This window comes from Achroia grisella, unplaced genomic scaffold (assembly GCF_030625045.1).
Source record: "Achroia grisella isolate CSIRO2021 unplaced genomic scaffold, CSIRO_AGI_Agris_v1 utg327, whole genome shotgun sequence".
Classification (NCBI taxonomy): domain Eukaryota; kingdom Metazoa; phylum Arthropoda; class Insecta; order Lepidoptera; family Pyralidae; genus Achroia; species Achroia grisella.
In genome coordinates this window covers 2,185,960-2,200,350 of record NW_026712799.1, presented here as the reverse complement: position 1 = coordinate 2,200,350, position 14,391 = coordinate 2,185,960, and the positions used below count along the sequence as shown (strand labels likewise).

At 31.0% G+C, this 14,391-nt stretch overlaps 1 protein-coding gene across 3 annotated transcripts in view; it reads left to right on the top strand.

Annotated features, from left to right (window-relative positions):
- Window positions 1-14,391, top strand: part of LOC131843632 (uncharacterized) — a 58,132-nt gene that overhangs the window by 26,347 nt on the left and 17,394 nt on the right. For all 3 annotated transcript variants that reach the window (XM_059192302.1, XM_059192304.1, XM_059192303.1), the window contains exon 2: window positions 350-604. In XM_059192302.1, the coding sequence (XP_059048285.1) occupies window positions 595-604 (10 nt within the window). In that variant the 5' untranslated portion in view covers window positions 350-594. The remainder of the gene's footprint in view (window positions 1-349; window positions 605-14,391) is intronic.

Sequence of the window (14,391 nt, the reverse complement as noted above, 5' to 3'; positions counted from 1 at the left end):
ATTGCTAAGTTATAATAATTTAATTTCTGTAGTACTTACACATACCTACAATAATTATACATTTTACTTTATTTTACCGAAATTCTTCTGTTATTTAAACCTTTTGAGGAACCACATATTAATATAATTGCATTGCATCTCCTTTGTTTTTATAGAATTACCTTTTTATCGTCTTTCTATGTTTAAGTACTTTCTATTTACCTACTTGTAAATAGTATGTTAAAAGGAGTGCTGTCAATGTATTTGGTTATATTTATTTATTTATATAGATTAACATTAGATAACATATTTGGTTATATGTACCTTTAATCTTATATGAAGCTAAACTTTTCGTTTTTTTTCTTTACAGATTACACCTCAAGGATTTTTTAAGGGATCCAGTGACTTCACGTTTCATATAAAGTAGATTAGTGACATAAAAATGAACAGGAAGTAAACATAGTTTGCCAGTGTAATGTCAGTGCATAACAGCGTGATTGGTGCAAAAATGCAATGGGCCGGCGGGGGGTTGGGGGTTAAACAATTGACTGTTAGCGAAACTCATAGCATTAACTAAATAACTTATATCAAAATTGGACGTCTCTACATAACAAAATGTCGGCAGGTAATTTATTAATTTTGTTTAATTAGCTGAAGCTATCTTTGTTTTCGTCCGCCTGATATGAACTGCGCCATGACATGCCAGAATATATTTACTTTACCCCTGATATCTTGCCATTCTGGAAAACTAACAGGCACCTCAGTTTCCAATATTTCATGTTTGATCCAAATGTTTGTTATATATTATTAACATATAACAAACTTGTAAGCTTATTAATTACAATATGTATAGAATAGGCTTACTTAAAACTTGCTGCTGCTTCTTAAATGAATCCAAAAATATGTTAAGTCAGAGGCTTAACACGTTTGTCTTCCGGAATGGACCACTACAGTCGCATAAGATTTTAGTCCCGTAGTGCTCTTCATGTATACATATTCACTTCTCACACACACACAAACAGTCACTTTACCACGAGTTGGACTAACAATTGTTTGCAATTATAAGTTACATAAAAAAATAAAGTAAGTAATTTTACGTAAACGCAATCCTTTTCCTTCAAATCTCAGCTAGAACACAAATAAGATTCAAACTTTACAACCCTAGCTGTATATATACCTACATACTATATTAGCCCAAGTTTATGTAGACTGTTGTTTATTAAACTTTGTAAATAGACCACACACAAAATGGACAGAGATGTAATAAAACTATACTACACGACGGACCTTTCTAACCTTTCTCCTTTCAAGTTCGGGCGCGGGATCATAAAATCAGCTTCTATCTCCAGATTACGGATTTCGATTTCGGAAAAATGCAACGATTTCATTATATTTCTATATACTATAAATATTTTTATTCAATTTAACTGGGCATCTAAAAGTATCAAATTACTTAGAGAATATTAGTTTCAATTCGACTGTGTAGTCGTCAAAGGTAACAAACAGATAAACGGACCGACTGACAAACGTTCACATTTGTAATATGAGTATATAAATGTAGATATTCATATATGCTACTTACTTTGCTCAGCAGCTTTGTTCAGCTGGATAAAAAGTATCTTTCGTTAAGTGTTCCTATTTTTTAAAGATGAACATACAAAACTTAGATGTATTATATATTGATAATAATGATATAAAAAAGTAATATATGATGAACTTAAACATATAATCACGTCAATTATTGTAGATAGCATAGTCAGTCGTTCTCAACTTTTGATGTTGAGATGAACGCAAAACCTGCCCGCATTTAACTGCTAATATTTAATTTCAACGTGGAAGCCTGGTATGGGCACTTCCTTCACCGGAGAATTAGTCAGAAATGTAAATTGACACACAATTTTTTTTTGCCGGGTAGTTTTGAACTTATGACCTCTTTAGTAGGCCTCGACGCTCTCAAATAGCAAATATTTATTTGTATTTGATTTTAGTGCAACATATCCCATAATAATTAACATATAATTTTGGTACATTTTAAGTAACCATTCATATATATTTAAAAAAACAGCACATAGTACTTCCATAATGTAATAACTTTTGAAGGTAATATGTTTTCTAATAAACTTTATTCTATATGTAAATTAATATTTAATAATAATTGAGGCTTCAAATATTTACAAAATTACATAACTTTGGCATCTAAGATCTCTAATTGGAACCACCAAGAATGATGAAGTTTGCTAATTACCAACAAGGGATGAGTTTTCCCAATTTAAACACGAAAGTTTTGACATAGACTCGATGTTTGAAACATAATTATTTACCTCGGAATATGACGATCACAGATAATATAAAAGCTTATATAAGTTACAATATTTTAAACAGGCGTTTAACATCTGCTTTGGACTTATTTTGTGGCTGGCATATTTCTGAGTAAGCGGCTTTCTTTGTAGACTGTGTTTTTAAGGTGAAAAGATATGATAATGAAATAAAAAAAAATATTGATACAAAAAACATTTGTACTAACAAAAATAAATACATGGTTCCGCGGTATGACACCTTATTTAGCAAGAACAGAACTTACAACTCTTATCATTTCAACTGTTAGCTGTCAAAATTACCTTAACGTCCCATCTATGAGACCGATAACAGCACTTCTCACTGGTAGAGGTTTGGGCCCATATGCGGAGTATACAATATTTTTGAAACAGATATTTCAAAAAATATTATATATTCCACATATTATTATAATAATAATTGGGTCATTCGCAGATGAGAGGTTATTCAAAGAATCACTCAGCTCTTGACATTTTTAGTAACAGTTATTATAAATTCCGCAGATAGTATAAGTTTCAATTAAATAATAAATAAAAAAAAGAAATATATTTAAGTCCTTAGAAAGGGCAAGGTAAGAAGCGTCGGTTGTCAGTTTCAATGAGATCCGCCTGTTAGTTTAATTCTAGTTAAATAAAAAAATAAGTATCTTAATCCTTACAATACATACCATATTTATATATAATATATACATATAAATAAAATTGGAGTGTCTGTTTGTAATATTGAAATACCTGTTTTTTCTATGCATGTACATATGAATATATATACGGTACATATACCAAAATAACATATTTTATAATTTTTGTCTGTCTGTCTGTTGGTCTGTTTGTTCCGGCTAATCTCTGAAATGGCTCGACTGAATTTGACGGGACTTTTTTTGGCAGGTAGCTGATGTTATAAGGTACTCCTTATAACATCAGCTACCTCAAGAGCTAATTCAAGAGATTAGCCGGAACAAACAGACCGATAAATATATGTAAAATTTAACATTTATTTTATATTTTAGAAAAAAAGTATAAAAATAAATTCCACGCGGAGGAAGTCGTGGGAACCGCTGGTTATATATATATATTATAAATGCGAAAGTAGGTCTGTCTATCTGTCTGTCGCGCTTTCATACTATAACTACTGAACTGATTTAAATGAAATATGGTGCCATTTAGTCTATTTTCCGCGATAGAACATAGGCTATTTTCTGATACGAACATACAGTTGTAAGGGGAGATGAAAGGTTTTATGGAAGTGTAGTAATTTTTAAGTATATTTTTTTTTCTTTTTTTTTGGTTAGATTACTAAATATTTAATGATATCCAAGGTCACTATTCCAAGCTGACAAAGTAACACAGGGCACAGTTAATAGGTACTACACATATGTAAGACAAGCCAGGCGGTAAATAACATATATACTTTCCTGTACTAAAAATATCATATTTGTCCTAAAATATAATTATATTGAGTCATTTTATTGATAATGGGTATAAAACACAAAATGTTAAAATTTATATGCCAGTTGCCATTCTTATCCCATTTACTGCGTAACTGTTTTTAAGGTGTAACAGACGAAAAAGTAAGTAATTCTAGTTCTGTTAATATTATAACTGAGTAATGAATATTAATTATATACCTATAATATATCATAGGTATATAATTAATATTCATTACTCCCTACTACTTTATTATAAGAAAGATCATAATGGTAATGAAATTCGTGATTATTTGTGTGAAATGAATTGAAATAATCATTCATTTGCATTGAACTTGGAAAGAAATCTTAACCTTGTCCACTTCTATAGTAACAGCTATACTGTTAGTTTATACAGTGCTTGTAATGATTTACAGTGCCATTAGCATCTACATTAAACTAGGGAGGAAAAGGGATTGTTAGTAATGTGGACTGATGATCCTATTGCTAGCAATGTGCGATGTCAGGTTGACCTCCACGCAGTTCCCCCTAGAAACCGAAAAGCGTGGAGGTCAAACTTCCCCTGGAAACCATCGTGATAAATTCTTTGTAAATTTATCACGATGGGTCCCACTCCTATACTGGTGTCCCGCCAGCGTAAACCGTTAGCACAGACGGGTGCACCATTCCATTATCATCCATAAAAAAAAGCATCTAAACTAAGCCGTGCCTGTGTCTTAAATGTCATTATTAATATGTTACGTCGGATGTTGATATTTAGTTATTGATATTAGTTAAAACTGTTCACATGTACAGTGTATTTATTTTTATTATAATATTATAAAGTGATGTTCAAATTGTGCTGAATATGTTTCAATCTAATGCGGTGAGACAATAGTTATTTAAAATTTTCGTAATAATTAATACTGATTTTTTAATTTTCAGTATGGCTCGAGTTGTGAATAGAAACTTTCTAAATAGTACTAATATTATAGCACGCTACAAGTACATACTATTTATATTTGTTATAACCTGTACCTGTTTCTTCTACATTGCTTATGTTTACAATCAAATTAGAACACCTTCCAAAAATTCTATTTTTTCACTCTACATGAAAGGTGAAGAGAAAGTGTATTATGAAAAGCAATATACAATCAAAACTGAAGGCTGCATTATTCCAGGAATGAATCCGTTTGATGATTCTATCAAAAAATTCGTAGAATATCCTAAAACAATGAAAAAATGCAATGACCACGGCTTTTCTATAGTAGAACATAATAAAACACACATCTGGATAAATAAAAAGAAAGTGATGTCCAAATACAATTTAAACACAGACAACAAAAAGTTCCGATGTTGTTATTCAGCATTCTTTCGTCCAAAATTTATAAAAGATATCCACTCACCCAAAGTTGATGACAGAATTGAATATCAAAATTGTACTTATTTTTTTGAAGTAGTTGAGGTAAAAAACGAATTTGTACGAGTCATTTGCAATTTTGAACAACATTTGATCTCTGATGATTTTTTTGTTTTCGCTGTTAAGAAAGATAATGATAAAGTAGAAATTTTAAGAAATAAAACAGCATACAATATATTAATTATGGGAATTGATGCTGTTTCGAGGTTAAATTTTTACAGAACAATGCCAAAAACTTTGGCCTATTTAAAAACAAAGGGAGCAATAGATTTGTCTGGATACAATAAAGTTGGCGATAATTCATTTCCAAACATAATCCCAATGTTATTAGGTATTGCCCACGAAGAACTAAGATATACATGTCTTCCATATAATAAAGCAAGATTCGACAATTGTCCATTTATTTGGGAATACTTTAAGCAAGCTGGTTATTACACAGCTCTAGGGGAAGACAGTTCAAGTTTAGGTACATTTAATTACAATAGAGGAGGATTTGTCGATACTCCTACTGACTATTATCTACATACATTTATAAATGAAGCTGAAAAAAGAGGTGGTAATAATCGTGACTTCAATTCGTACTTGTGTTTAAGTAACAAATATTTTTATAAGATTCTTTTGAATTATATTGAAAATTTGACAAGTACATTAAATTCGTCGAAATTATTTGGTTTCTTTTGGGAAATTACAATGAGTCATGATTATCTAAATTACCCGATGGTAATGGATACCGATTACGTAGATCTATTTGAAAGACTAGATAAATCTAATTTTTTAAAAAACACTATTTTGTTTTTAGTTAGTGACCATGGTATACGATATGGTGGTATTAGATTTACAAAGCAAGGATATTTGGAAGAAAGATTACCTTTTGTATTCGCGTTAGTACCGCCATCATTCCAAGAAACATATACTGAAGCCTACAATAATTTCAAATTAAATAGTGAACGGCTTACTACGCCCTTTGATATCTACGAGACATTATCAGATTTGATTAACTTAGATAATATTGTAAATAAAAAGATAAAGTCTAGAAAAACAATGTCCTATGCAGGTAATAGAGGAATTAGCTTATTTTTACCGATACCAAGTAATAGGACATGTAAAATGGCTGGCATCAAAGACCATTGGTGCACTTGTCAACGAGATACTAATATACCAAAAGACAGTGCTTATGCTGTAGCATCATCTAATTATTTATTGAAACATCTAAATAAGATCTTATCGAAATACATAAAGTGTGCTTCACTTAAACTCATAGAAATCTTAGAGGCAACAGAAAAGATTGTTGGTGATTCAAAAAGGTATAAGATAGGATATCGAGAGTTTATGATAGTAGTACACACTAAACCTGGCAATGGTGTTTTTGAAGGTACTGTTCGTCTTATCGATGGAATCAATGGGACGTGGTCGACTGCAGGCGAAATCAGTCGCTTAAATTTATACGGTAATCAAAGTCACTGCGTAGATGACCCTGTTATAAAATTGTATTGTTACTGTTTGAATAAAATTACAGAAGAAGTGTTTGAAAAGTAAATATTTCTCCAAAGATTTTTTATTCAGTATATTATTGATTTAGTGTAAAGGAAAGTCATACAACATAATATTAAGAGAACTTAGTTATATAATGTACAACTAAACTAAATTTATAGATACTATATTACATTTATAAGTAATAAATGTACATGTAATACATTAAAATAAAACAAATTATCAATGTGTAACAAACAAAAGACGACAATGTAAAGATTCTATCAAATACGAAAATATCTAAAGTTATGTTATAAAAATACCAGTCTTCAAGTCACACACGCGATTTTCCTACGTTAAATATTATAAAAAAAGTTTTTTTTCTGTAATTTTTACTTTTTACAACTTTTCTTAAATGAACGATATTGTTGAACGTAGCATACTGACTACTACCATAGCAAATTATGAATTAGGGCTAATCACATCCCAAAAAATAACCTTTATATATATTTACAATATATTATTAATTGACCGTTTTTCATTTTTCTTACCCGATATTGATGTAAAATGGAAGATTATGATGAGATTTTTTTAAATGTGTATAATCTGATTTCATATCAATTACTACTTTTCTAACTTAATAATAAACCTTTATTCATATAGAAATAAAAAAATGTATACTAGGAGATCGAGCCTAAAACTGAAAACATTAAAGATATACTATAATAATTAAAATATACTATTAGAAATGGTCACTATTTCTAATAGTATATTTGAATTATCTGAACTGAAAAATCAAGCTCTATAAAAAATGAAACAAGAAAATATTCTCTGCATCTGAACTAATTATCCGTATTTATATTTAAGCGATATATAATAACAAAACTTACTTTCAACAGTTTTAAGCGATTAGAGATTAGATAGATTGAACATTGCTCTAAAGGTGTACCCTTTAGAGCAATGTTCATTATCTTGCTAATCAAGCATTATGCTATACAACTAGTGGGCTATCATTAATGCCTTTTTTTATATGTCTAATAGAGAGATAAAGGAAAATCTTAAGTAAATCAAAAGTAATCTTGATAGAATTATATTATAAAAAGAAAATTATATATCATAATTTTGTCACTTAATGTAAGTAGGTCCTTGTTTAGGTATTTGAGCAGTTCATTAAAATTTGGTCGAGCGCAGTGATGACTGGCTGGTCATACTCGTGAACGAGTGCTGCTCATAGGGACTGGTCTGCTCTTATCACTACGACTGATTTAATCTTATTGTGTTTTTATATTTGAGCCTAAAGAAATTAGTGCTGGTTGGTATTTTCTATTCACACGTTTCGACTTGTAAAATGTGAACTTGCATGGATTGTTAAAATGAGCAACACACTTTCAAAAGTACACTTTTAAAAGAGTGTTGCTCTTTTAAAAGTGTACTTTTGAAAGTGTGTGTGTGCTATCCGAATGAGCGCTAGATTAAAAAAAATTGTTGACTATTCAAAAATGCTTAAATTAAGCTTATTTGAATAAATGATATTCTATTCTATTATTCATTGATCCCTCTTATTGTATTATTCGTAAAATATTATTATAGTAATAGCTCTACTGTTAGTTTATACAGTGCTTGTGACGATTTACATTTTATTATGTAATTGGAATAAAAACAAGCGGCAATCGTGTATACCTATATAATGAACTATACTATAAACATCACAATACACGTAACATCCGAGAAGTTTGAAGAAACGCGAAGCACGCTTTATGTTTTATCTTCTTCTTCTTTGCTGTTTCACTGAAATAGGTGAAACTACAATATACATGCAGACGACTTTTTACAGTCAACCGGGTATATTATGGAATGACTAATATTGTATACTTTTATAATTATGCTGTACACCTAACCCCACATATATGTGTTGCTCCATATATTTGTGTAAAAAATAAATAGATATGTCCACAAAAAGTAGTTATTCGTGAGCTAACTAAGACTATGCTTTCACTGGAGAGTAAAGTATCTTCATTAGAAAATGTAATTACGGAACAAAATATCTTAATTAAAAACTTAATTAATGATCGAAAAATTAAATTTAACCCAGTGTAAATGATGGTGAGGGTAATCCGACATTGCAAGTGTAACAGCGGCCAATCCGTGAAGCTCGTATCCGTGCGTCATTGGCGATCGCCACTGCAACTAAAAAGGTGACAGCTAGGAGTAACGCAACAACGACGTCATCGGGCGTGCCCGTCCTCCTCCGTGTCCGTTTTCTTGTCCGATTGCTTGTTTTCCGTTTGTGTAACAACATCTTCGCGATTACGTTCCGGACCCGACGACGGACACGGAGTAGGGGGCACGCCCAATATAATAGAGAAATGTTTAAATTTTAAAGGCAACGTACGAAACACTTAATAGATATAGCATACAATAATTATATAACGCAAACTGAGCTAAACATAAAGAAGGTTCTAAAAAGTTTTTGGAACTTCGTAAAGTCTCAACGAACTAATAGGCAGTGCGAGGATCAATATGAATATGAGGGACAATTGGTATCCGGAACAGACGCAGTAAATGCATTTGTAAAGTATTTTAGATCTAGTTTTTTAAACAATCAGCCAGCTTTACCTACCAAAGTGACTGAAGGCAAACTAGATTCTCAAAACTCGGCTCGAATTGCTATTGATAATATTACATTAGTTGACGGCGCGCGATAAAACGATTAAAGGAAACTTCTACTGGACCTGATGGCATCCCACCTTTTATACTTGGAGACTGCATAGGAGTATTGGAGGAATCTATTCTACACATAATGAACTTAGCTAACGGTACAGGTACCTTTCCAGAGTTATGGAAAACATCTAGGGTTACACCAATACCTAAAAGGGGGCGTAAATCTCAAATTGCTAACCATAGGCCCTTCGCTATACCTTGTGCTTTAGCAAAATTATTCGATTCCATCTTGAATCTCTTCATATTCGCACAAGTCCAGTCTCAATTCACAAATTGTCAACATGGATTTAGAACTGGAAGGTCGACAACTACCAGTCTTATATATATTTTTAATTCCTTATTGCACTTTAAAGAGTGTACAAAAGGTGCACGAGCTTAATGTCATATGGTATTCTCTACCAGCTAACCTTTGGGTAGAACTAGAAAGCGTTGTAATGCCGAAAATTTGTTATATTAATACTATAATATATAATTAAGGAAACAAAATCTATATACATATATAATTTATGTATACACATAATTATATTATATACATAAATTACACAGAATATATAAATATGCTAAATATAGTTGAAAGTACCTACATAATTCAACGCCAAATACTCATTTTCACGACTCAATAGGTAATTAAATAGTTTCCTTTTAAAAATGGGCTTACGTAGTCCGTTACGTACGGTACTCTGCGTAAATCTACAGGCATTGTATTCCAGAGGTTAATTGCCGTAACTGTGAAGGAGTTTGACATAAAGCTTGTATGATGGGAAGGAGTAGTGAGAAGGTTATGAACTGAACGGAGGTTACGTCAATGAGGGTCGTTAATGAACCGAAATCTATCTGTCAAATAAGTGGGAGAGCAAGAGTCGAATATGATAGAGAAGAGTGTGCAAAGGATACACAAGTTTCTGCGGTTACGAATTGACAACCATTTAAGTTGTGAATGAAATTTAGAGACGTGGTCATACTTTCTCATAATCAAAATGCGGAAGTAAAAGTAATTGGACAAGGAGCAATTTAGTGGGAGGTGGGAGAAATAATTTAAACCAATAAAGAACCCTGAGAATATGTGTAACTCTGCGAGATACCTCCGCTACCTGTAAATGCCATCGAAGTGTTGGGTCAATCAATATACCTAGGTCCTTAAAGGAGTGACGGAAACTGGGATAACATTATTTTCAAAACGCACATAGGAATTTATTGTATTTAACTTAGATAGAAGTTTTGTACTGTCTATTATTATCGCTTGGCATTTGCCTGGGTTAACTGATATGCCAAAACGACTCAATCAGCGGGATACACTGTCGAGATCCGCATTTAATTGATCAACTACTGCAGTGATGCCTTTAATTTCAGCTTGGTATAAAGTTGTAGGTTATCTGGGAAATATCTTGGGAATACTACCACCAGTTCGCACATGCACTGCCCAGTTTGCTCTCACTTATTAAGCTATTTCGCTGCTCAATAGCTTGGTTTCGGAGCTGCCAGAGGTCGATATTTTTCACGTCAATATTAATAAGTTTATTAAGTGTTGTTTGTTGTTTTTTATGTAATTATATTATTCGTTATGTTATATTATTGGCTCACTGCACGCTTTGGTTTATCTGTAAGTGCAGTGAGCACCTTATCTTTAATAAATAAACTAGAACATATATCACATTATCTTTAAAAAATCATTGATTAACTTGGTATTATCAATATGTTACGTCGTATGTTGATATTCAGTTATTAATATTAGTTAAAACTGTTCATACATTCAGTCTATTTATTTTCATTATAATAATCAAAAGTGATGTTCAAATTGTGCTGAATATGTTGCAATCTAATGTGGTGGGATAATAGTCATTTAAATTTTCGTATTACTGCAAGGAATAGTTAATACTGATTTTTTAATTTTAAATATGGCTCGAGTTAGGAATAGAAACTTTCTAAATAGTAATAATTTGACAGCACGCCACAAGTATATGGTATTTATATTTATTTTAACCTGTACCTGTTTCTTCTACATTGCTTATGTTAACAATCACATTAGTACACGTTACAAAAATTATATTTTTTCGCTCTACACGAAAGTTAAAGAGAAAGTGCATTATGAAAAGCAATATACAATCAAAACTGAAGGTTGCGTTATTCCTAGAATGAATCCGTTTGATGATTCTATCAAAAAATTCGTAGAATATCCTAAAAAATTAAAAAAATGCAATGACCACAATATTTCTATGGTAGAACATAATAAAACACACATCTGGATAAATAAAAAAAAAGTGATGTCCAAATACAATGTAAGCCTAGACAACAAAAAAATCCGATGTTGTTATACAGCATTCTTTCGTCCAAAATTTATAGAAGATATCCATTCACCCAAAGTTGATAACAGAATTGAATATCAAAACTGTACTTATTTTTTTGAAGTAATTGAGGTAAAAAACGAATTTGTACGAGTCACTTGCAATTTTGAACAAGATTTGATCTCTAATAATTTTTTTGTTTTTGCTGTTAAGAAAGATTTTTTAGTACACAATAATAAAGTAGAAATTCTAAAAAACAAAACAGCTTACAATATATTAATTATGGGAATCGATGCTGTTTCGAGGTTAAATTTTTATAGAACAATGCCAAAAACTTTGGCCTATTTAAAAACAAAGGGAGCAATAGAATTGGCTGGATACAATAAAGTCGGCGATAATTCATTTCCAAACATAATCCCAATGTTATTAGGCATTGCCCACGAAGAACTAAGACATACATGTCTTCCATATAATAAAGCAAGACTCGACAATTGTCCATTTATTTGGGAATACTTTAAGCAAGCTGGTTATTACACAGCTCTAGGGGAAGACAGTTCAAGTTTAGGTACATTTAATTACAATAGAGGAGGATTTGTCGATACTCCTACTGACTATTATCTACATACATTTATAAATGAAGCTGAAAAAAGAGGTGGTAATAATCGTGACATCAATTCGTACTTGTGTTTAAGTAACAAATATTTTTATAAGATTCTTTTGAATTATATTGAAAATTTGACAAGTACATTAAATTCGTCGAAATTATTTGGTTTCTTTTGGGAAATTACAATGAGTCATGATTATCTAAATTACCCGATGGTAATGGATACCGATTACGTAGATCTATTTGAAAGACTAGATAAATCTAATTATTTAAAAAACACTATTTTGTTTTTAGTTAGTGACCATGGTATACGATATGGTGGTATTAGATTTACAAAGCAAGGATATTTGGAAGAAAGATTACCTCTTGTATTCGCGTTAGTACCGCCATCATTCCAAGAAACATATACTGAAGCCTACAATAATTTCAAATTAAATAGTGAACGGCTTACTACGCCCTTTGATATCTACGAGACATTATCAGATTTGATTGACTTAGATAATATTGTAAATAAAAAGATAAAGTCTAGAAAAACAATGTCCTACGCAGGTAATAGAGGAATTAGCTTATTTTTACCGATACCAAGTAATAGGACCTGTAAAATGGCTGGCATCAAAGACCATTGGTGCACTTGTCAACGAGATATTAATATACCAAAAGACAGTGCTTATGCAGTAGCATCATCTAATTATTTATTGAAACATCTAAATAAGATTTTATCGAAATATATAAAGTGTGCTTCACTTAAACTCATAGAAATCTTAGAGGCAACAGAAAAAATTGCTAAGGAGCAAAAAGGGTCTAAGATAGGATATCGAGAGTTTATGATAGTAGTGCACACTAAACCTGGCAATGGTGTTTTTGAAGGTACTGTTCGTCTTATCGATGGAATCAATGGGACGTGGTCGACTGCAGGCGAAATCAGTCGCTTAAATTTATACGGTAATCAAAGTCACTGCGTAGATGACCCTGTTATAAAATTGTATTGTTACTGTTTGCATAAAATTACATAAGAAGTGTTAAATATAAATATTCCTCCTAAGATTGTTTATTCAGTATTATTATTTTTATTGTAAAGAAAATTTATGTAACGTAATATTAATATAGTTTAGTTTTCATTTAGATAATGTTTGTTCATTAATAAACTAAATTTATAGATACTATATTACTTTCATAAGTAATACATATGTACATTAAAAAGAAAAGAAATTATGAATATGTAACAAAAAAAAGATGACGATGTAAAAATTCTATGAAATACGAAAATATCCAAATTTATATTGTACAAAGATTATTCTTCAGGTCTCACACACGATTTTTCTACGTGTATAATATTATAAAATACAATCTTTTTCCGTAATTTTAAATTTTTACAACTTTTCTTAACTCTTAACTTTTCTTAAATGAAATAAATTGTAGAATATGATGATTAATTTAATAATTTTCCATGGCAAATTATGAATTAGGGCTAATCACATTCCAAAAAATAACCTTGTAAATAATATATACATTATTGATTGACCGTTTTTCATTTTTCTTACCCGACTATGTTGATGTTAAATGGAAGATTATGATTGGATGATTGAACTACTATAACTATCATAAATTGACTAATGAAATATTATTGAACCGTTTTAATTGATATCTGGTATGTTAAACGTGAAATTAGTCATATATTAAATAACTAGCTTTCCGCTCGCGGCTTCGCCCGCGTGGACTATAGGTTATACTGCTCAGTAGTGGGATGTTATATAGCGTAAACCTTCATCGTGAGTCATTCTATCTATTCTGTCTATTACAAAAAACTTATCAAAATTCGCGTATCTTTTTAAGATCAAAACATACGTAGGTACAGATAGACAACGGGAAGCGAAATTGTTTTATACTTTATAGCGGCTTATATATTTTTCGCAGCGCACGCAGTGTTAGGTATTTTTTATGTAATTTTTGTACACCTTGGGTTACATTATTGGAGTTTTAGTAAGGATCTCTAATTTTCTTTGGAAATATAATATAGCCTATGACACTCAGGGATAGTGTAGCTTCCTAATGGTGAAAGAATTTTTCAAATCGGTCCAGTAGTTTCGAAGTCTATTCAATAAACAAACAAACTTTTCCTCTTTATAATATTAGTATCGACAATATTTTTAATGTTGTGTGGTCTATCATATGGATATGC